A 23,033-nucleotide genomic window follows, 5' to 3' on the forward strand; every position below is an offset into this window, starting at 1 on the left:
GGGGCTTTGTTTTTGCAGCCGTTTAACAAATGGCTCGACCCTACTCCGCCCGACAGGGAAGTGGGTGGCGAGGAAACGAAACGAAACGAGGAAACGGAGGCAGAGGAGGAAAAGGGGGGAAAAGGGGTCCGGACGGTACACTCGCTGGGCGTGTAAGCAGCCAAGCAGCGGAAATGATTCGTCGTAATTTTCCTTTGTGTAATCAACTCCTTTGTAGGGAATATTTTGTATGTTCATATGCCTTGCCGACGCCGCCGCCGACGCCGACGACGTTGCTCTTGACTCCCGACTCTGGGTCTGGGTCTGGCTATGGCTTTGGCTCTGGCTCGGGGTCTACGAGGAGTCCGTGGCGACTCCCACACGAAACCATCCGACAGCTCTTCTCCTTCTTTTATAGTTTTATTTATTTCTTTTTCCCATGCCCGTGCACCCGTGCACCCGTACACCCGTACACCCCTCTCCCGGGGCTCTCAAGAGCTAGAAACTTTTCATTTTCCCGCTTTCCAGGAAGATTATACGCCTGTCTGATTTTTATAGAATTTCGTGGATCCAATCTGAAAATTTAATGAAATTTCTCCTGGAACTCTCTTAATAATTATGCAAATATTTCAATTATTAAATGCCGGAACGGGACAGTCGCTCTCCAATTTGCTCTTTAATGCCCCAGCCGCTTGCGGGCAAATTTCAGCGCCTGCCAACCCACATCAAGGCGAGGCCATCCTGCGGCCGGGCAGGTGCTCGTCCTTATCCCCGACAGCGTCACGGCAAACTTATTATCGCCTTATCTGTCCCCGCATTGATTATTATGAAGTCTAGCTGTCAGCGGGCCCAAGAAATCCACTTAATTTCAAAAGCCAGTCCTTAGCCTCCTTTGTGAGGATTCTGTGAGGATTCTGTGCGGATTCTGTGCGGATGCTGTGGGCAAAGTTTGACGCCATCAATTGATCATTATTCAGTTTTGCTGAATGCCTTGCTGTTTCCCTCCCCGGCATCCCCGTTGATTGGGTGTAATGGAGGTGTAAATATTGTTGGCAAAGATTCCGCCATTCCCCGTCCCCCCGTCCCCCGTCTCAACGAGTTTTCAATGGATTTTGTGTCTATTTTAAAGCTGCCTTCCCCCAACTGTTGCAACCAGCAGCCCGCAGGAAAAGCAAAGAAAATTGTACACAGGAAAAGCGGAAAGAAGGAAAAAAAAAAGAAGCGTTAAAAGCAGAGAGCAGAGAAGGCCGAAAGCAGATTGCAGGTCACCATATGAACATCAAAGCGTTGTACAAACATTTAAAGATCAAAAAGCCAAAAGCCCATTTAACCCACACACACCCAAGCACACCCACGCACACCTACACACACACACACACACATGGATAGACACTCATGCAGACATGTGTTCGGGCCATGGTCAAACAGCCGCCGCCTCCTTTCGTGTTGATAGAGAGGTCTCTATCCGAGTAGATGGGGTCGCCACCGCTGACCACTCGGCACAGCCTGCCTCCGTCGGTTGCATTAATAAAAATTGCTCACCATATTGGTAAATCCATTATGAATATTACGGGAGAGTAAAAGGCAGTGCGGCAGGCGGTTGTGGCGGGGGCGGTGGTGGGGTGGTGGCCCTTCGCCTACCCAGGGCCAGGATCAGGGTTAGGGAATGGACTATGGACCGTGGACCGTGGACTGTGGAGTGTGTGATGCATAAAAAGATTGAAATTGAAATTTGTGTTCCTGCCACTGTTGCTGCTGCTGCCCCTGGCGCTCCTGCGGTGGCTGGCCCCGCCCTGCCCCCTTCGCCGTCGACGCCCTCCGTAATTGTGTGCGAAAAGCAAAGCAAATGTTTACGTAATATATTTACGTGATTGAAATATGTCGAGTTGGCAACAAAAATGGCCAACGACTGACCCGCTCTCGCTCCCGCATCTCCCTGCACTCTGCAGCCTCCTCGTCTGGCTAACGAATGACGCGCATCCCCCCGCCCCACTGGCCCCCTCGATGTGGTGTAAAATTTTACACATGTATAGAAGTTGAGAGCTGCCAGGGGCATTGCGGGGCTAGAGTTGCTCATTTCGATACCCGGTACCCCCGTGGAGAGCATACGGGTATATGGCCTCATAAGCCACTTCGACGCCATAAAAGGGCCGATAGAGACTCTTGGAATTATATATTTATAGCAATGCATTTGCACTGAGATAAATATATTTGGTAATTAAATTCATATTCAATATTTAATGCAAAATAATTTTAAAAAAATATATGAAACATATTAATCTGCAAATTTTATTGTATTATATTTATTTTACAGTGTTCTACGGCTGTATATGCCATGATCCGCTTTTGTTGCGTTTTCGATTTATATGAACTGAAATCTTTGCGCTCCTGGCCTCGAAAATTTTTTCTATCAATAATTTTTTATTCCCGTATTGTTTGGCTATATTTCACTGGATGAAAAAATCGGATTTTTCTTTTAAAAATTTAAATATTTCAATTGTTATGGTTTTGGTTTATTTGAGATGTGATTAGAAATAAATGCTTTGAACGTATTAAGAAATTGAATTTAAATTGCCAATAAATAAAATTCCAAACATATAAACTTAAAACACCAGCGAATATGTTTAAATTTATTATCCCCTAGTAAAGATGTTTATTTTTGTGCTATCGCAGGCTCATTACCAACCGGTTTTAAAACGTGAAAGTCTCAAGATTTGCGAAAACCGAAGCACGCACTTTTGGGATTGGATTTGACAGCCAATTCGCAACTTTTTGGGATTTTCGATAACCAGAGCAAGGGTGAGAGATTAAATATGGGCCGTATTTAAAAATAATGCACTTTTAATGCACTTATATTGAAATATTGAATATAATATAGAAAAAATGTATAAATATAGAAATAAAGTAAATTCTGTTTAATTTCCCAATGCTTGTATTTAAAAACTAAACTTTTAACTTAAATATGGGTGTGTTACTCTTAAGTATGCCATTTTTCCGATTATAGATGTAAATATTATAAACCAATCCGCCAAAAAAATCTATAGCGATCCAATGACTACTATCCCCGCTAGTTTCCAAAAAGTCTTTTGCTGTTTTGAAGGACCCCACGGATCTTTAGGCACAATAAATAAAGTTTACAGGGCACGGGGTATCTTAAGGTCGTGTTGGAACACCGACCATAGGACTCCCATATGTTATTAGTTGCCAAAGCATTTGGCGGTTGCTGCTTCTGGTGCTGCCGTTCGCTTTTCGTTGCCTGCAAAACCGCAATTTGTGCAAAAATTATGAAACGAGACTCTGGGCAAACACAATCAACGCTTGAGTAAGTTTTTATGCATTTAAATTAGTGTGTTCCTTGTGCAGACAGGCCGCCGCGGTGCGTCCATAAGCGGATGAGTGCAGCGGATCTGCGGCAAATTGAAATGTGTGTGTGGGTGTGTGGGTGTGTGGCACACAAGAGAACGAGGAGGCAGCTCTCCAGAGATAGGCGTAATTATGTTGTTCTTTTGAGGAAGCCAAATTTGGGATTTGAGAGGCGCATTTGAGGGCTGCACTGTCCCGGTAATCGAGACATGATTTGCCCTTCCCTGCCAGCCAGCCAGCCAAGCTGACAGCTTAGCCATTCACACCTCGTCAGGGATCCGTTTCCCCGGATCCCGCCCTCTCGCGGGGGCAGGGATGGGTACACATGTCAAACTAGAAAGGATATAGAGGACGAGAGCTGAGAAAGAAAAATCTAACCACGCGCAATTTGTCGTGTCGCGTCGTGTGTGGACGTGGACGTGGCTGTGGACGTGGATATGGAAGTGGAAATTGATCCAAGTGATTTTCCTACCCATCCCGGGCATGTCTGAAAAGTATTTACTGCGTCGTCAGTCATTCAATTTATCGCATTTCTTTGGCCCAAACCAAACAGAGGAATCTGTCAGAGAGACAGCCAGAGACAGCGAGAGGGAGCGGGAGAGGGAGAGGGAGAGACTTTAACTTCATCTTGGCTGTAACTCCAGTTTTAGCTCCAGCTCTGCTTTTGGCTTCTTTCTCCTGGCAATGGCGACAAGTTCATACGTCTTATGACTTCCCGTTGACGGAAGTGAGCTTCATGTGTGCCCCACGTCGGGGTCGGGGTCTCAGTCTCAGTCTCAGTCTGAGTCTGAGTTTGGGTTCTGGCCTCAGTCTTGTGTCTGCGCCTTGGGTCGTGCAGCTTACAGCGAAATCACTTTTATAATTGGCACGCAGCCAGCCAAAAGAAAAACTACCTTCCAAAGAGAAAGATAGAAAAAGAAAAGCTCAAACTGTCTGCAAGGTTTTGCCACCGCCCCCCCACCACCCCCCACAGATCTCTGGGAGCGATGTCTGCAGATACTATTTGTCAGATATGACATTATATTAATTGAAATTATTTGTGGGGCCCGCTTCAAAGCAGCTCAATCCCAGAGAAAGCTCCATTATGATGATATGTGGCATGCAACAACGCTGGGCCAGTCGCTGGGCCATTCGCTGGGGGCAGGCACAAAAACTGTCACCCTAATTGAATTGGTAAATATTTAAATAAATATAACCGCAAATAATTAAAACAACAAAAGCCAAGCGACAGCAATGGACAGCAATGGACAGCAATGGACACGTCTAAATTAAGAGCCTCAACGGCGGTAAAAAATCCACGTGGAGGATGGAGAGTAAAGAGGCGCCCATGCACAGGTAGAAAAAGCTGGGCGCTCATGTCACATTCCAACCACAAAAGCAATTAAATTTCCAATTAAATTGCATTCACTTTGCAACATTTTGGTTCGACGGAAAAGCTGGCAACGCCGTGCGATTTATTTAAATTGTTAATTAGGAAAGGCAATTGCAATGACAAATTGATCGAGGGGGCTGCATATGGGAATGGGAATCCTGCCCCCTAAAACGCGCCACACTCCACTTCCTGGAGTCCAGGGGCTGTAAAGGGAATACAAATAAAGTTCTCGCTTCACTCGGGATTCAGTGGCTCTCTCTTCACGGTGAGCACATCCTCAACAAAAGACACCAGCAATTACAGACATCCCAAGAGGCGAGCTGGCCCAACAAAAAAAAACAGGACATAATTTTTCGTAAACGTTTTTATAGTGTTGTCATGTACGATTAATTGCGGCTCATTAAACTTTATACGGCTGCAGACGCTCAAAGCCCCAGCCTTCGGGGGCATGGCATCCATCCAACCGAAACAGACCCTTGTTCGGGATCCTGACCAGAAGCAAAGGCGTGTGTTTTTTTCTTTGCTCTGTGTTAATTGTCGGACGAGAACAGTGCAATCCATGACTCACCTCCGGTGGGTGGAGCATCTATTTCGATTTGGGAAGCATAAATTGTGTCTGGCTCTGGGTCTGGGTCTGGGTCTGGGGGTGGGTCGGGAAAGCTTTATGGCTATAAAAAAAAAGAAGGAAAACCCAGTAGGGAATGGATGGTTTAAGCATATGTGCATGCGTCCCGGCTACAGTTGGACTTTCCTTCACTTATTCTCCAGGCATTCCCCGCCCAGGCGAGGGGCAACACTCCACTCCCTTCTGTAGGGTATTTTTGCACCGATCTGCACTCAAAACTGGATCTACGAATGGACAAACTATAAACTATAGACCTCCCAGACGTGGCTTCTAATAAAAACATCAAGTGAGTGGCTATACAGGCGTTTAGAAATTCTGTCTGGGATTTTGCTGTGGTTCCCCTTTCAAAAATACTAAATGCCGCCTGCCTTCAAATTAAAACATCAAGTGACAAAGCGGTGGACAAGAAAAGAGAACCGGAAAACAGAAGCACAGCCGGAATGGCCAGAATGGCCAAAATGTTGGCATCGAATCGTAATTGTTGGGCTGCCAATGGCTGGCGCTTTTTATTTGTTTGCAGCGATCCTTGCAGCCAAGTGCCGCTGACGAGCTTTCCAAAATACATAGTAGGGACAACGGCAGCACTCCGGCAGCGTTTTCCGGAATGTTTTCAAATCAAATATCGGCTGGGAACAGTTGCGAGCCTGGCAGAAGGAAGGGGGAGAGGGACCTGTCGGGGCCCCGACGTTGATTGCCTTTGACTGCGTATTTATTTGTATGGTCTTTCTGTCCGACTGTCTCTCTGTCCGTCCGACTGTCTCTCTGTCTCTCTCTCTGTCTGTCGGTGGGGCAGTCCAGCATGTCCGCAGGTTTTTTTACCAACATTGTAGCTATTTCCTTGACTCTTTTTTGCCCGCTCTTTGCATGTTGCATCATTTTCATTTTGTGTGTGTTTTATGCTTTTTGTCAACGTTTTGTGTTCGACTGCTTTTGTGTGTACTTTTCCACTGGCTGCGCTGCGGCCTTTAATGAAACCGTTTTGTTCTGAAACCGGCTACCCCCCTAGCAGAAAAAATCACTGCATTAAAGAAGAGTTAAAGCCAGATGGTAATCGGTTTTTAATACACTTTCGACGGCCTAATCAAAAGTGCCACTCGCCGGGCATTACATGAAATATCCGAATGATTTTCGCCATGATAAACACGTCTGCACTCCGCACTCTGCACTCCACACCGATCTCCTGCTCGTCAATTGGTTTAATGACGCAGCAAAGTATGCAACAAAATAGCACAACAGGCGGATAAACGGAGCAGCAACAGCAACACCCCGAACGAAAGAGCTCTGCAGAGCCGGAAGCCAGACATATCGCATCGTCTCGTATCGTTCAGATGAGCCTTTGCCGTTGCCTCTGCCCTTTGCCTCTGCCCTCTGCCTCTGCCATTGCCTTTCACTCGAAATCACTTGAACAGCTTGCACATTTATGCAATTCACTTCACACAGATTTTGGGATTCACAGGATTGAGATTTGGGCTCGGATCAATGCAAAAATCACTTCTCCGCAATGCACTGCACTGCACTGCACAACGCACTGCCAGCCACTCCTCCCCGTCGAATGCAACGCATTCAACTCTGAAATTGCTTGGATTGACGTTTGTTTAGCAACTGTCGCAAGGCTCTCCACCAGCCCTGCTGACTGTCGCTCCGCTGACTGGGAAAATCTGCCGATGTTGCACTTGACCAGCGACTGGCAAAAAGCAATTTTAGACCCGAAAATTTTAATTGAATCTGAAGTGCCGAATAGGCGGCAAGAAAATCAATATCAAAGCCCCAAACTGCCGCATCGCGATAGAGACTGATGGACAATGATTACAATGGCCGCTGCCCCGTTGTGGCAATCTGTTTTTATAGTAGGGCTGGGGGGTCCTCTGTAACATGTTAACCAAGGGGGCATCTCACAGGGATCGGTCTTAGTTTGATTTAGAGGTGATTTTTCGCTTACCATTTATGGACTCAAGAGAGCTCTGCGTGTTTCGATGTTCGATCGTATTTCTTTCACATTTTTCAAACAATAAAATAAACTCACACAAAGTTACAGTTCGTGTGGGCACTATTTTCGTAGGACACCGACAATTGAAAACTACAGTACTACTATATCTTCCCTGGGCAACACAGTTCCTCAAGGGATCTGATCTATGGACTGGGCTAGGTCTTAGCTTACTATGCTCTACGCTTTATGCTCTATGGGATAGATAGGTATACGAAGATTATATGCTGCTAATTCACTATTTGCTTACTACAGTTCACAACCATTCAACGTTTAAGCGAGCGATGTTCAGAAATGATCGAATCGATTGGGGTTTACTTTGCCTTTGCTTCTTCTGGCTTCTGGCTTCTCTCGATGTTTGATCTCTGTGCGATTGCAACTGATATGATAATTCAAAGAAAGAGTCTCTACTCCTATGCCTATGCCTAGTCCTAGTCCTACTCCTATTCCTATATTAATCTCTCTAAAAACTATTCACTCTACTCGTAAACGGGCTCGTAAATGTGCAAAAGTTTCTTGTATTTCGAGTGTTGTCGGGCTCGATTCTTTTTCCTTGTGACTTAGGTCAGTTACGTTCTTAAAGTGCCTTGTCGTAGGTCAGTTCCCAAGGCGATATGTGGGTGTGTTTTCAGAATATTCTTCGGGGCAAATCAGAAAAAAAAAATCGCTTCAATGTCACGACAAAAAAAAACACTTGGACACACAGTGAAGAGAACGGGCTCTGGTAGAGAGCACTGGCACTGGGAAAATGTTTGTTTTGGACGCCGGCCCTTTGTCGTCAGCAACCTTTCGTAACCGTAATTCGCGCAAAACTGATCCTTAACGCATTCCGAAAAAAATCTGATGCTTGGCCATCCTCTGGCGAATTGTGCAACGAGCACGAACCTAGCCAACTGCACGAGTCCTTGCGGCAGCCGACGAGGCGCCGGAAACGACGACTACGACAAGGACGAAGCTGTCGTCGACGACGACGACGGCGACGACGACGATTACGCCACCCGAGGTGCTGGCAACAACCGAAGCCTTTTAGCCGGCAAATAAGGAGAGCAGCCACTGCCAACATGTCTTGTCTGTATTTTGGCCAAAAGCAAAGCAAATCTCGGCAAATGCGAAACGAGGTACGAATCGACGATTGCCAGGAACCGACGATGGGGCTCCTCCAGTAATGAAGGTCCCAGGCAGTCCAAGGAATAACAACGGGGCAGAAAATCCTGTAAGCTGGCCAACAATTGAAAGGTCTTAATATTCAAATACATTTTTCTTGAATTTCGTGGCTTGTTTTCGTTGATTTATGTGTGAATTTTCGGTAGGAAAACCAGCCCCAAAAGTATGCAACAGCATTTGTGTTGGGCCCTGCCGCTCTCGAACATGTTGCCCGTCGACGAATTCGCCTCAAACGCCAGGCATGGCAACAAGTGAATCTCTACACGCCACGCAGTAATCGAGATAGCTTTTGCCAATGCACTGAAACAGGCGGGCTCCGGTTTTCACCTTCTTTTGCGTTTTGAGCCAAAGCGTTGGATATTCTCTTAGGCGCACAGTTTAGTGTTGTTAAGCGCACAATTTAGTGTTGTTAAGGGCACAATTTAGTGTTGTTAGCGCACAATTTAGTGTAGTTAAGGGCACAATTTAGTGCTGTTAAGGGCACAATTAAGTGTTGTTAAGCGCACAATTTAGTGTTGTTAAGGGCACAATTTAGTGTTGTTAAGCGCACAATTTAGTGTTGTTAAGGGCACAATTTAGTGCTGTTAAGCGCACAATTCAGTGTTGTTAAGGCAAAATTTAGTGCTGTTAAGCGCATAATTCAGTGTTGTTAAGGGCACAATTTGGTGTTGTTAAGCGCACAGAACCCCCTATTATGTGTTACAGGGATTTTATCCCGATGTATCGATAGCTTAATCGGCCTGCATCAGCTGCTAGCACGAAAACGCAAAGTATTGTTGCACTGATTGCAATTATTTCAAAGCCAAATTTGAGGTGGAGTTAAAAGAGAAATTATTCATAATAAAAGGCACAAGCTAAATGTCCTGCTTTGGGGCCTACCCTACTGGCCTAGGTTATCTTTTGCACTTAAGATTTTTGTTGTTGTATAAAACAAGTTTTTGTTTCTGTTTTGAAAACGGAAAAAGAAAACAAGGAAAAGCTCTCTCCCAGCTGACTCTTAATAAACATTTTCTTGCAGTGCATGAAAGCTTTTGCCGCCAAGGCGAATTGCGGCGAATTGCGTGTAGAGTTCGAAGTAAATTAAGTGGGAAAGAGAGAGAAAGCCATAACAAGAGCGAGACGGATACGAAAGTCTCCACAAAAGCTGGGGGCCCAAGGGTATTACTTGGGGTGGAAACATTCGAATGGAAAATGAAGGCTAAAGTAATTGTAATTGAATGGAAAACCCTTTCAGGGCAACAAACCAATTGAATAGCGAAATCTTGATCGTAGTTCGAGAATGGGAGATCTTCTTAATCTGCGACTTTGACTCTATCTATGGGATGTATCCAGTCCCCGACCAGGCAATATATATTTGCCTTGAGAATAAAGACAAAAATTCCATAAGAATTCATAAGCTCTCAATAATCGAATTTTCGAATCGAATGCTGCCCCATTGATACAAATTGTAAATGCAATCAATGTCAAACATTCGAAGAGCGCATGCAAATACAGGACATGCAGGATGTGCGGGACATACAGGACGGCGGACAGGAACATTCCAATGCAATTAGTTGGCACATAAAAATGTGCATGGGTGGAAAAACCACCACCACTCGAGAGCGGTGCTTCCCCGAGCCGATTTTCACCACGCGCAAAGCGCAAAACGCAAGGCAAAGCTTTAATCGCCAGTCGACAGGACGAGCCGAACCCTCGTGGCGGTGGAAAATAGTCCAAAAAGTGACACAATACTGTAGCATAGTGCGGGGCGCTCCTACTATTTGCTGAGCGCATCCTGGCCCCGCTCTCGCTCCCCGCTCATGCGCACTCGGAGCCGCCCCTGTGCTCGGCTGCCGGACCAATCCCGTCCGGCCATGAAAACTTTATGACCACGCCGGGCGTCGACCAATCGGGGGCCTGCTCATTTCCAGGCGAGCCGTGCATCCTTGCCCCTACAATTGCATGGCAGTAGGCGCAAACGCACCGAACGGCAACGAAGTGCCGCACGGACACGAGAACGAGGGCAAGGCTCGCTCGGCAAACTGTTTGCCTCGCCCAAGTGTCGATTACTGTGGGGCTTCTTGTTGCACAGGCAATGCATATCTACAGATGTAGGCTCGATTACATGCCACACCAACACACAGACACACACAGGCACACAGTCACACACAGAGAGAGCCATTTGGAGGTGTTTGCTCTGCTAGGTGACAAATTTTCATGCAAACGCCTGTAAATATGCAGGGATTTTTCGCTCCCTTCACCATTGGCATGAGCCGAAACGAGGGTAATTGGGGTCGTTCCTCGTTCTGTTGATTTTTCGCATTGCATATTTCCAGGCGCCTCTGATTGCTGCTCCTGGCTGCACTGTTGCGGCTGCCTTCTTCTGTCTTCTATCTTCTGGCTTCTGGCAACCATTTCGGGGCATTTATGATGACGTTTTCCTTCGCCTCGCACGAGTGCCACTGCCATTGCTGCCACTGCCACTGCTCTCTCCAGCCTGCTGCTTGTTTGCTCTGAGGGGTCAGCATATTTGCCAAGCAAAATATATATTTCTTTCATGCCAAGTGTGAAAATTGTCTTCCTCCGTTGCACTTTTGATTGCCGTTTCAAATTGGAGTGCCACCGAAGAGGAACGAAACGAGGAGGAGCAATATTGTCTGGCCAAATCAGAAATGCGGTCGAAATCGTTGACGAGGCATTTTCCCCCATATATTTTTTGCCAGTCTGAAGGCAATCAGTGGGAAAAACGCGGAAGGATAGTCGTGGAGATTGTGGGATCCCAAAGAGATCTCTCGACCCTTATGTCGATTGAGATTAAAGTTTCCAGAAGGGATACGATACGATACGAACCATTTTCTGGGTATCGTCACGCTCTTTAATCCCTCCCCCCCGCCCCCACCATAATGAGCAGTCTTCTCGCCAGCATGTCATTAGAGCAGGGAAAAGCCCGAGTAGAGTACTTTCTAAAGCATTAAAGAACAAGCTGCACTTCAGTCGGCACAGCCCACATAATCCGGAAACTTCAAGCAACAAAAGTCACACATCACGTCTGTGGTGATGGTCACGGACCCGAGAGAGCATCCCTGCACAGGAGACCCACACAGACCCAGAACGGGCTAGAGACAGAGGCGGAGGCAGAGCACGTAAATGCATCCGCAAATACATAAAGCCACACTCAACCACACACCGACGGATACACAACACATACGCAATACATACACACATACACATACACATGCCCATAGAGAGGTAGAAGTAGGTGTACCTGGCGCCGGGACAGCTGCAAGGGCTAAGGCCTCGAAAAGGGAATTGAGTTAGAAGAGCGAACAGAGCCAAAGAGCTTAAAATCAAAAGTCAGACCAGGCCTATGTAAATAAATGCAATATGCAGGCACACACACAGGGCACACACACACACTGGCAGGCAGGAAGGCAGTCACGAAGGCTGCCACCAGAAGGAAGGCCACGCAGTCAGGCGGCCGGCAGTCACGGAGTGAAAGCCGAAAGAGGGACAAACAGAGAAACAAAAGAAGAAAGAAGGCAAGACATTTATTTGGCCAACACCAGGAACTGGTAGTTGGTAAACGGGGAACCCGGCAACCCGGGAGCCCGGGAACCCGGCAACTCGGATTTAGGCCCAGACAACGTTGGACAATTGAAAATGGCGCCTTAGTTTCGACAGACCCGATTCTGATTAAGCGCATAGGTCGACGTCTGACAGCTCCACTGTCTGTCTGTCAGTCAGTCAGTCTATCCGTCTGTCACTCCCTCCGTCTGTCCGTCTGTCCGACTGTTTGTCACTCTGTCTGGCCATCAGACTGTCGCAACCGCAGGAAGGCGGCAGGGCAGTACTGCTGGCAAAAAAATACAGAAAAACAGAGAGCTCTAACAAACGGCAAGGCAGGTTTTGTTTTTTTGTTTTTTTGTTTTTTATCCAAGCCGTTCCGTGGCATTGTTGCAATGTTACGGCGTAAGCAGAATTACGTGCAATTGTTTTCTGCAGTGGTTCGTGCACATAAACGCCCCGGGAAGGAGCTGCAAGGTGGAAGGAGACCACACGCTGGATAAACATAGACACGTTGACTGCATTTCGGATGAGATGAGCCCCGCACGAATGACTGACTCTCCGTCTGTCAGGGGCTGCGGCGGCTTAAAGCCCAGGGAACCACGCATCTGCAACAAAACCCCGATTGAAATTTCAATGCCTTTCGACCGTGGCCGAGCTAATGAGATAATTGAAGCTCTTGTCACACTTCAGTGGAGCCATTCTTTATTTTCAGAGCATTATAGAGCCCCCCGATCATATCAGCTGCGAAATAATCACGCACTCGACCAGCATTTCGTAGGTGGGTCTGCCCAGGCTCCCCAGATGGGTGATAATTTTGCTCCGATAGTGTCCTGGGACTATGAATTGCGGTATGAGCTCGTCGCTCAGCTCCCAGTCCCTGAGCGAGTACGTGCCCTTCGCCCAGGGGCAGCGCCTGGGAAACTTTCCGCTTTTGACCACGCTGAGGATCCATTTCTGGAACAGGGTCTTGCGATAGGAGCCGACCGTCTTGCAGTAATCGATGTCGTACTGGAAGAACGAGTTGTAGGGTCCCAGGGGGCCAGCGCCCCTTTCGAGGCCCATGTGTAACTTCACTGCCGATGGGATCCGCACTTTGGTCAGCAGCTCACAGGAGATGCGGTTCTCCACGACCGACACATTGAAGCTCTCGATGTACTTCCCATTGTAGTCGCACTTGTGACTCTCAATCTGCAAACTTCTCTAAAAGAAGGGATGTATTTGGGGGTGTTAGAATTCCATCCCAAGGCTGTATACCCACAGTGGCTCGAGCCGCTCGCAGATACCAGGCCAAGAGCAGGCCGGGAATTATTAGCTGGCAACACCTTCGGATATTCATATTTCACACTGTGCTAGAGACTAATTCCATTTGGCTGTGGCTCGGCCGGCAATGGGCTGAATTTTGGCCCGAAATCAACGCAATAGATTGGCCATCGCTGCCATGGCCTAATGAGCATTAGTCATTATCATAATTTCCCTTCCCCCACCACCCATAACTGTTTCCTCGACAATAGTTATCTATTGGTCGATAGAGAATCGAGTCGGCTTTAAATCAATTTTCGGAACCCACCTCCAGCCTCTTAAATGCGCAATAACCAAATTGCTGGCCTCAATTTTGGGTGGGATTATTTTAAACGTGTCTGGCGTTTGAGTCTGGAACTTTTGGACTTTGGGTTCAGTCAGCATTTGACGAAAATATCGAAAAGATCAATGAAATTTCACTCCTCCGGACGTTTCGGGCTCTTGGTGGGGTTGTTGTTGGCTGCGACGGAGGTGGTAAATATGCGTACGCCCTAAACGACTCCTGTACTACAGAGAACACCCCTCCAGATGGGGAAAATAAATATGATAGACAGCGTGTGCAGCGACTTCAATCGGAGCTACCTCTCCAACGTGTCGTTGGTGGTGAGGAATTCCAGGGTATATTTCGATACATTCCTGCTGCGCGGCCTGGACACGGGCGTGACAATGGACCTGGAGTTCCGCATAGGCGTCCCCAAGTCCAGGGAATACAAGAGGATCTTCCAGTACTCGCTGGACATGTGCAGCATACTGGCCCTGAAGAAGAGAAGCATGTTCAAGCGCTGGTTTTCCACCTTCTTCGAGGCCGGCAACTTCCCGCGCTACTGCCCCGTGCATCCGAACCACTACTTCCTGAAGGACTACAACTACAACACGCTCTTCATTCCCACGTTTCTGTACGCGGGCCAGTACAAGGTGACGTTCAACATGACCCAGTACAGGGACAAGCGAAAGACTAGGGACTTTGTGGTGGCCTGCGCCTTCTACGCGGAAATAAAGTAGCCGACCTGTGACTCCAGTTTCATTAACCAGCTCTGTGGCCTTCAATTATAATCAATTTAGTCTGGCTCGCGCACTTCGCCCAGCAAATTATATGTCGAGGCTCATTCCACAGTTGTCGTTGGCAGAGAAATGTTGAATTTATTCACCATTACAACGCTGCTCTTCCTCCACCAGTGGGGGAGCACGCAGGCCGTGAGTATTGGAGGGCAGATCTACGATAGTCGGCAGGGATAACGGGGACCTGTGTGTGGGCCAGTCCACGTTTGTCTTCCAGACGGGCAAGTGCAGCTTCAACGAGAAGTACTTTGATAACTTCAGCCTGGCCATCGTCAACAACACCATGGACCTGGACATGGTGACGCCCAGGACGATTCCGCGGGGCCTCAAGGTCCTCATCGATGTCCAGATCAGCCTCGACAGGGGTAAGAGCTACCAGCGACTCTTCGCCCACATCCTGGACACCTGCAGCATTGTCTCCTCGGTGCGGACCAGCATGTTCAAGAGCTGGTTCGAGAGCATGCGCGATCACGGCAACTTCATGACCAACTGCCCCGTGCCCCCGGGCCACTACTTCCTCCGCAACTGGAGGCTGGACTCGCAGCTGGTGCCGCACTACCTGATGCCCGGCGACTACCGCGTGTTGGCCCACTTCTTCTTTGGCAAGCAGAAGACCAAGCACGAGGACATTGCCCTCGACATGGACATCTACGCGCTCCTGAGGAAATCATAGATTCGAAACCCCTGAATCACAAATAAAACGGGTGTTAAAGGCAAAGTCTAGTGTTCTTCCTCGTCACGAGGGCAGCCAAAAAAAATATGCCAATAGGCCAGGCCTTGGAGGTCCTCCTGCAGAGAGCGGTCGCTCGGGGCCCAAAGTGTGGCGATGTGTGACCCACATTGCCATAAATTGGCATCAATTATAATCAATTTAGTCTGGTAAGCAGTTCGAAGAGTGGTCGAGGGAAAATCATGCATCGCATCTCATTTGGCAGCCGTCATTAGCGGGGAAATGTTGAAGCTATTCACCATTACAACGCTGCTCGTGGCCACGCAGGCAGTGAGTATTTGATGGGAGGAGTGTTGGCAGACGGCGGGGATAACAGGGACCTGTGTGGGCCCAGTCAACGTTTGTCTTCCAGACGGGCAAGTGCACATTTAATGAGAAGCACTTCAATAACTTCACCCTGGCCATCGTCAACAACACCCTGTACATGGACATAGTGACGCCCAGGACGATTCCGCGGGGCCTCAAGGTCCTCATAGACGTGCAAATCAGCCTGGACAAGAGAAGGAACTACCAGCGGCTCTTCGCCTACGTCCTGGACGTCTGCGCCGTGGTCTCATCGGTGAAGTCCAGCATGTTCAAGAGCTGGTTCCAGAGCATCCTCCAGCACGGCAACTTCATGAGCAACTGCCCCGTGCCCCCGGGCCGCTACTTCCTGCACGACTGGAAGCTGGAATCGCAGCTGGTGCCGCACTACCTGATGCCCGGGGATTACCGCGTGTTCTCGCACTTCTTCTACGGGAAGCACAAGACCAGACACGAGGACTTTGTCCTCGACATAGACATCTATGCGGTGATGAGGGCGGCATAGACTGGGCACTAAATTGGGCTCCTAGATAAGTCGACTATATAAATACCAAAGTCTATAAATAAACCGATTCCCAGTGCGCAATTCGAGAGTAATTTAAAACCAATTAGCAGATCGGATGGGCCACAAATTGACCGACAATAAAAGTCGCTTTCCATTGCACTGGGGCCTCAAATCGGGAGCAGTTATGTCCAAGAAAGCACTCGTCCTCGCTTTCCTCCTCGCCCTGCCCATGGCCCAGGTAAGCATCGGAGGAGAAGGCCCGAGTGCAGGATCTAACAGCCCCTTTTACGGCCAGCCCAGTGCGGTGAGCCTCAGCCGGCTCCACTGTGAGCAGAACCCCAAGTATTTCAGAACCCTGAACGTCACGATCGCCAACAACACCATCACGGCGGACATATATCTGGCGCAGGGCCTGAAGGCGGGCTTCCGCGGCCACATAGACGTCCAGCTGCGGCTGACGAACGCCAAGAAGTTCCAGAGCCTGGTCCAGACCGACACCGACTACTGCGAGCTGCTCTCGAGCCTAAAGGAGTCCCTGTTCCGGCGCTGGATCCACAGCGTGGCCAAGAACAGCAACTTCATGGAGAACTGCCCGATCCCGGCGGGACCCTACTACCTCAAGGGCTATCAAGTGGACATGGGTCTGGTGCCGTCGTACCTCCTGAACGGCGACTACCGCCTGCGGGCCCTCGTCTACTACGGCAAGTATCGCAGCAAGGGCCGGCTGTTCCTTCTCGAGTGCACTGTGGAGGCCTCCATGAAATAGAATTAAATAAAGTAGCACGCACTAGCACCACCACCAGCACCACCTCCTCTACTACCAATACCAATATCGGCGTATTCCGATCAATCAATCAATCTCGTTGTTCCCAAAAACAGACCCATTAAATCGACTTCGTTGCGATGGTGATAGATTTTCGGCTCACTGACAATCCCCCCGTTGACATCATCCAGTGATGTTTGTCCCGAAACTTGTTCCGCTATTTGTGGTTTTTATGGCTTTAACCAAAGGTGGTCTGGTAACGGTAAGTTCACTCAGCTTGTACCTGGCGAATCCTCTGACCATCCTCTCCATGCGTTGTGCAGGCTAGCAAAATGACCTTCAAGACGGGGGACTGCCGGTACAACCGGCAGATATTCTCAAACTTCACGATGCAGATAATCAACACGAAACTGCTAATGGATATGGTCGTCGCCTCGACCATTCAGCAGGGCCTGAAGGCCCACCTGGGCTTCGAGTTCCGGCTGGCCAAGGGCAGGCCCTACCAGAGCATCTACCAGCACGACATCAACTACTGTGCCATGATCAGAGGGGCCCAGGAGTCGATCTACCGCCGCTGGTTCACGTCCATGCTGAAGTTCGGAAACTTTGCAACAAGCTGCCCCGTTGGCAGGGGCTACTACTACCTGCACGGCTGGACGCTGGACGCCAGCTACATTCCCTCGTTCTTCTATCTAGGCGACTACCGGATCTCCGGTAGATTCTTCTACGGCCGGTTCAAGAAGAAAGAGGACAATCCCATGCTGGAATGCTCTGTGGAAGCCGTCCTGAACTAAAGTTCATAGTTGTTTTTTTTCGCTTAGTTTGATTAGATCGTCAGGCCCCAATACGCGGGTTTATTAATATATTATGCGCTCGAAGTATTTATATAAATAGTTATACTGATTTTTGTTTGTGTTGTGAATTGGGCTATTATTTGGAGTATTTAAAACTCCAAAAACGAGATCGAAAGAAACAACAAATGGAACTCACCTTTTTCGTCCATAGTTATCCACTATCCACACCTTTTCCACTAGAAAATCGTTGCCTTTTTCAGTTTCTGGCATGTAATACCTGTCCCAGAGAGGGGTCCAAAGAAGAAGAATTAAATTCAAGTGGTATACATTTATATCTATATCTAATCGTCGTATATTTCACTGTGTGTTGGTTCACGGCCGTTCAAATCGGGGCTTATAGCGTAAGTAAATCTAAGAAAGTGCTAGGCCGCTCGACAGCCGTGCGGATCGTAAGCGAGAGAAAGACAGAGAGGGAGAGCGAGAGAGAGAGGAAGAGAGCACGAGCGCTGCCATAGGGCGCTATTAGGGAACGTAAGACGAGTGCGGACGAAGGGCATCCATCGAGCTGGTTCGTCGAACATCAGCCAATTCGCCTACTAACTAGACGAACACTGCCAGCGAAATAGTTTTCAGAGAGTAAACCTTGAAAAATGCAAGCGAAAAGTAATAATGCTCCGAGGTACAGAACCGTCAAACAAAACATTTGTTTCGAACACGGCCATCCACGGTCGGACTTTCGTCGAACCCAACCAATTGGTCGAACAAGTTCGGCCGCTTTAGTGGAGAGCTCCTGCCCTGGACACCTTTCGTGTAAACTCTACACGTTCCAGCTTCTCCTCAAGTCCAGCCAATCGTCGCGACTGCTTTCGAGCTTTTTATGCCCGTATAGGGCATAGGTATAGGGGTACATTTATTAGATTTGGGGAGGAAGTGGAAGTGTGTAACACCCAGAGGGAAGCGATTCCGACTGCATAGAGTATATATATTCCTGATCTGCATCAAAAGCCGAGTCGACATAGCCGTGTCTGTCCGTTCGTCTCGATGAGCCCCTCGATCTCAGGGACTACCAGAGCGGGAAAAACCAGATTTGGTATCCAGACACCTATTCTATCCAACTGTTAAAAATTTATTACAAATGTATCCCACAAAGAACAGAAATCTAAGGCTTCCACAATTTTTAAAATACAAGATCTCAGAACTAGTACAAGAAACACAGAATCATAGAGAATGACCATATCTAGCAGATTGCCGAATCTGGTTTAGATCGAATTATTATTATAGCCAGAAGGAACAAATCATTAACCCTCCCTCCTTCCAAGTGCAGTCCGCGCCATCTGGCGGCATGGAGCGAGATAGTGACTGGTTAACAGGTATAAATGTAGAGCCGCGGCCCTTGCCCCTCTTGTCTTTCCAATCTTGTACTACCAAATGGATTCAATTGTAGAGCGCAGCCAACGTCCGATCATTCTCATCCCAAAGATGGACATTCTTTATTGCAGACTCGATGTGAGCCGAACCTAGCAGCTCCTAGAGTCGAAGGCTCCAGAAATCTTGTCCTCCTTTATGTTATCCCAGAAAACGGAGACCAGTTTCTTTTTAATGGTTCGTTGCGGAACCTTTTGTGGCATTTGTTTCGCTTTAAGACACCCATACCGTCGATTACTCTCCTATTTCGAACTCAAATTTATACATCCACGATTCTTAACCTGTCTAGATGGCATGTTTCGAAAGTTTCGAGGAGAGGACGACGAGTCTGTGGGATGATTGGCTCGATTCAAGACGTGGTCAGATCGAAGAACTGTAGACGTGCAAGAAGTGAAGAAGAAGACAAGAAGACCTAGCCCTCCAGACTAAATTCAGAGCGAGAGAGCGAGGGAGCGAGAGAGCGAGAGAGCGACAGAGATGCGATAGATGGAGCATATGTACATATACGTCTATATACAGGTTACACTGTAGTACAGTGGGCATTGCTGGTAACAAACAATAAAAGGACAGTAGGTTTAGAAAGGCTTAGGCCAGAAAACACCAAATTTTTTAGTGAAAACGACCATTGGGTCCCAATACTGCCAAGAGTGGTAATATCAAGAATAGGTATCGTGCTTTTCTGGAAATCATGATTGGTGAATTTATGTGCGTTCACCAGAACAATCGCCAGAAATCCGGCACTGATCAGAGATCCGGCCGTCCTGATAGAATAACCAGCGAGGCCCATTACCGATATCAGAGCACTCCAATCGATCACGCAGCTTGGGCCGGCAGCGCATTCCAGTTCTCTAATTTCGGCAATTACAAATACTGCGCTTTCTGCCGTCAGCTTGGATTGACCTCATTCAGAGATGCCTTTCCCGAGACTTGTGTCGATTCTTGTGGGCTTCACAGCTCTGACGGAACTAAGTGGTCTGGTAGGTGTGTCACGTTTATCTGGCGGATCTTCTGAAAAGGCATCACTCAATTGCAGGCCAGCAGAATGACCTTCAAGACGGGCGGCAGTAGATTCGACCCGAAGATATTCTCCAACTTCACGGTCCAGATCGTCAATGGCAAAATGGCGATCGATATGGTGATCGTCTCCCCCCTTTCGCAGGGCCTGAAGGCCCACCTGGGCTTCGACTTCCGCCTGGACAAGGGCAGGCCCTACCAGAGCATCTACCAGCACGACATCAACTACTGTGCCCTGATCAGAGGGGCCCAGGAGTCGCTCTACCGTCGCTGGTTCACTTCCATGCTGAAGGTGGGAAACTTCTCCACCAGCTGCCCCATTGGCAGGGGCTACTACTACCTGCACGGCTGGACGCTGGACGCCAGCTACATTCCCTCGTTCTTCTACGTGGGAGACTACCGCATCTCTGTGACGTTGTTCTACGGCAGGTTTAAGAAGAACGATGAGAATCCGCTCGTGGAGTTCTACGTGGAGGCGGTGCTCACCTGATTAAATACACACGAGTACGGTATGTGTCTGTTCTCAGACAGAGGACGGGGGAAGTGGTGTTATCGGATCGTCAGGCCCCAATGCATGAGTTAATTAATATATTTGGTACTCCAACGGTTTACATAAAGCCGATTCCTGGGTTTAGTAAAGAGCTATGGGTCGTCAGATGATGTGTATGTTACAGCTTGTGGAGTTTCTGTGTCTGTTTCTGCGCTCCGCCGAGGCGGTGAGTATTTTCCAGGGACATCCACAGCGGGTTTCTCACTCTTTGTCCCGTCAGGATCGCAACATCCGATTCATCGCTGGGGAAAGTCGGTTCAACCGCGAATACTTCGACAACTTCTCCTTCAGCATACGCAACGATCAGATCTTTCTGGAGATGAACCTGCGGCGGCCCCTGCCGAAGGGCTGGCGGGCCCGCCTGGACTTCCAGCTGCGGGTGGGCAACACGAAGAGCTTCCAGAGCCTGTTCTCCACCAGCGTGGACGTGTGCCACATTGTGAACGCCGCCAAGGTGAATCTGTTCAAAAAGTGGTACAAGAACATGCTCAAGTACGGCAACTTCCTGCGCCAGTGCCCCCTCAAGGCGGGCCACTACTACCTGAGGGGCTGGCAGTTCGGGGAGGGCCTGGTGCCGCCGTTCATAACGAGCGGCTCGTACCGCCTGCAGACCTACAACTTCTACGGCAAGTACAAGGGCAAAGACGAAGACTTCATAATGAGCTGCACGGCCGAGGCCATCATCCATCAGCCATCATCTGATCTGGCATCGAATGGCTAATGACTTGGAAATAAATGGCCCCCCCATGTCCGTAATTGGCTCTGAAGCATTCGGTTTTTCATTTGCGTTTTGTCGTGGGCTTCGAAATGTGCAAATTGCCTCATTACTCCGTGATTATTCTGCTCTGCCTTCAATCGGAGCTCGTTGCAGGGGTAAGATCCCTCCGATTCCCCTTGTGGGTCCCTGCTCAAGCCGAAATCTCTTCCAGGAACGCAGTGTGGAGTTCCTGGCGGGCAACTGCAGCTACAACCCGAAGTACTTCAAGAACTTCTCGCTGACCATTTCGAGGAATATGATGAACATGGACATGGACCTCAACAGGCCCATCCTGAGGGGCTTCAGGGTGCACTTCGACATCCAGCTGCGGCTGGCGAATGCCAAGAACTTCCAGTCGGTCTTCAGCCAGGTGAACGACGTCTGTGCCGTCACCTCGACCGTGAAAAACAGCCTGTTCAAGTCCTGGTTCAAGGACATGACGAAGCACGGCAATTTCATGTACAACTGCCCCGTCCAGATGGGCCACTACTACATGCACGACTGGCGCATGGGCAGCGCCATGACCCACAGGTTCCTCATTCCGGGCGAGTACCGCGGCAAGCTCGAGTTCTTCTACGGGAAGTACAAGACCAAGTCCTACGACGAGACCCTCACCCTGATGATTGATGCGATCCTGTCGAACTAAAGACGCCGCCGCCACCCAAACATCCTCCATCAACCATCAACGCAATAAAAATCAGTGCTCGGCTGTAGTCGTAGCTCAAACATAATCGATGCAATACCCGTAATGATGTTGACACTTCCTGCCGCCAGCCGTCGAGAATGCAATCATTACTACCTGCATCTGCGCCACCCTGTGCGCCACCCTGTCTCCGGGCTGCGTCTGGCAGCAATTTCATGACGAGAAATAATAATATCCTGTACAAGGCGGCAACATGTTGCACGGCATGGCGTTGATTATCGATGCGGCGAACGGGTGCAAGATGCTCCGAGTGGAACGTTCAATTTAGCCGCATTGTCCTCGTCGTATGCCTTGTGTCTTTTCCAAGGAATCGCAGCTGTCGCATGCAGCAAAGGGCACAGGCACAGGCACAGCAAAAAAGAAACACAGAAAGCGACCTAGAGACTGGACCATAAGAATACCGACTACTCCAGTATTCCGCTTCGTTTTGGCTGCCACAAATATAGCCTTGCTCCTTGCCATTACAGGGCACAAAAAGGATACATTAGGCGACAACTGTTGACGCTTTCTTTAACTGCATTTGACTGGTCCTCCTTGGGCTCCCCTGTGGGGTAGAGGGGGGCGGCGGGGGGATGTGTGTGTAGCGTTTAACTTTATCGCTTCCTAATTGCCGCCGCCCACCCTCTGGGCGGTCCACACGATTTGCCCGAGGCCTTTGTGCTCGCCAATTTGTTGCGATTCCCGCTGGTATAATTATAGGTTGTATGATGATGATCCCCCACCGACCCCAACACCTCCTGCTCCTGCTCCTCCTCCTCCTTCTGCTCCTCCTGCTCCTGCTCCTGACAACGCCTGCAGACATGTCTGATGACTAATGAGAGTGTGTCAGTGAGCGAGTGAGTGAAAGTCAGGTGAGGCTCTGCCTAATTAGTTCAAATGCCCAGCGAAGCGTCTAATTGGGGAGGCCTTTGAAATGATGCCACAGAATGCCTGAAAATTGATTCAATTTACTGCATATTCTTCTGGGCTTAGGGCCAAGCTCTTAAGCGCCAGACCAATGATAGTGGTCTCCCTCCACTTCCACTTCCACTTTTCCTTCTCCCTCTCCAATGCCAGCGATCCGGTCGGTTTCCCTTTGTAAATCAATTTCACGCCAAA

At 48.8% G+C, this 23,033-nt stretch overlaps 10 protein-coding genes across 10 annotated transcripts in view; 8 read left to right on the forward strand and 2 right to left on the reverse strand.

The window, feature by feature from the left end:
• The window catches only part of LOC108165365 (putative uncharacterized protein DDB_G0282129), a 57,528-nt gene extending 50,164 nt beyond the window's left edge, over nucleotides 1-7,364 (reverse strand). The window contains exon 1 of the mRNA XM_033387641.1: nucleotides 7,279-7,364. The gene's annotated coding sequence lies outside the window, so the exon portion shown is untranslated. The remainder of the gene's footprint in view (nucleotides 1-7,278) is intronic.
• A 5,401-nt stretch (nucleotides 7,365-12,765) lies between these two features.
• LOC108165364 lies at nucleotides 12,766-13,369 on the reverse strand. The gene is made up of 2 exons (XM_017301399.1): nucleotides 13,292-13,369; nucleotides 12,766-13,233 (listed from the first exon to the last, which is right to left on the reverse strand). Exons 1-2 carry the CDS (start codon nucleotides 13,367-13,369, stop codon nucleotides 12,766-12,768), a joined length of 546 nt encoding a protein of 181 aa, XP_017156888.1.
• Nucleotides 13,370-13,377: 8 nt separating this feature from the next.
• Nucleotides 13,378-14,399, forward strand: LOC108165363. Its single transcript, XM_017301398.2, has 2 exons — nucleotides 13,378-13,806; nucleotides 13,861-14,399. Exons 1-2 carry the CDS (start codon nucleotides 13,615-13,617, stop codon nucleotides 14,332-14,334), a joined length of 666 nt encoding a protein of 221 aa, XP_017156887.2. The 5' UTR covers nucleotides 13,378-13,614; the 3' UTR covers nucleotides 14,335-14,399.
• Nucleotides 14,400-14,463: 64 nt separating this feature from the next.
• LOC108165362 lies at nucleotides 14,464-15,064 on the forward strand. The gene is made up of 2 exons (XM_033387646.1): nucleotides 14,464-14,507; nucleotides 14,563-15,064. Exons 1-2 carry the CDS (start codon nucleotides 14,464-14,466, stop codon nucleotides 15,062-15,064), a joined length of 546 nt encoding a protein of 181 aa, XP_033243537.1.
• A 279-nt stretch (nucleotides 15,065-15,343) lies between these two features.
• On the forward strand, nucleotides 15,344-15,929 carry LOC108165361. The gene is made up of 2 exons (XM_017301396.1): nucleotides 15,344-15,391; nucleotides 15,474-15,929. The coding sequence occupies exons 1-2, from the start codon at nucleotides 15,344-15,346 to the stop codon at nucleotides 15,927-15,929; spliced, it is 504 nt and encodes a 167-aa protein (XP_017156885.1).
• A 229-nt stretch (nucleotides 15,930-16,158) lies between these two features.
• Nucleotides 16,159-16,695, forward strand: LOC108165360. The gene has a single exon (XM_017301395.1). It carries the CDS (start codon nucleotides 16,159-16,161, stop codon nucleotides 16,693-16,695), a length of 537 nt encoding a protein of 178 aa, XP_017156884.1.
• A 329-nt stretch (nucleotides 16,696-17,024) lies between these two features.
• On the forward strand, nucleotides 17,025-17,486 carry LOC108150986. The gene has a single exon (XM_017279332.1). The coding sequence runs from the start codon at nucleotides 17,025-17,027 to the stop codon at nucleotides 17,484-17,486; it is 462 nt and encodes a 153-aa protein (XP_017134821.1).
• A 2,467-nt stretch (nucleotides 17,487-19,953) lies between these two features.
• Nucleotides 19,954-20,415, forward strand: LOC108165359. The gene has a single exon (XM_017301393.1). It carries the CDS (start codon nucleotides 19,954-19,956, stop codon nucleotides 20,413-20,415), a length of 462 nt encoding a protein of 153 aa, XP_017156882.1.
• Nucleotides 20,416-20,569: 154 nt separating this feature from the next.
• LOC108165358 lies at nucleotides 20,570-21,196 on the forward strand. Its single transcript, XM_017301392.1, has one exon. It carries the CDS (start codon nucleotides 20,570-20,572, stop codon nucleotides 21,194-21,196), a length of 627 nt encoding a protein of 208 aa, XP_017156881.1.
• Nucleotides 21,197-21,282: 86 nt separating this feature from the next.
• LOC108165357 lies at nucleotides 21,283-21,878 on the forward strand. The gene is made up of 2 exons (XM_017301391.1): nucleotides 21,283-21,348; nucleotides 21,405-21,878. Exons 1-2 carry the CDS (start codon nucleotides 21,283-21,285, stop codon nucleotides 21,876-21,878), a joined length of 540 nt encoding a protein of 179 aa, XP_017156880.1.
• Nucleotides 21,879-23,033: the final 1,155 nt, after the last annotated feature.

Source organism: Drosophila miranda, chromosome XR (assembly GCF_003369915.1).
Source record: "Drosophila miranda strain MSH22 chromosome XR, D.miranda_PacBio2.1, whole genome shotgun sequence".
In the NCBI taxonomy this organism is placed as follows: Eukaryota; Metazoa; Arthropoda; class Insecta; order Diptera; family Drosophilidae; genus Drosophila; species Drosophila miranda.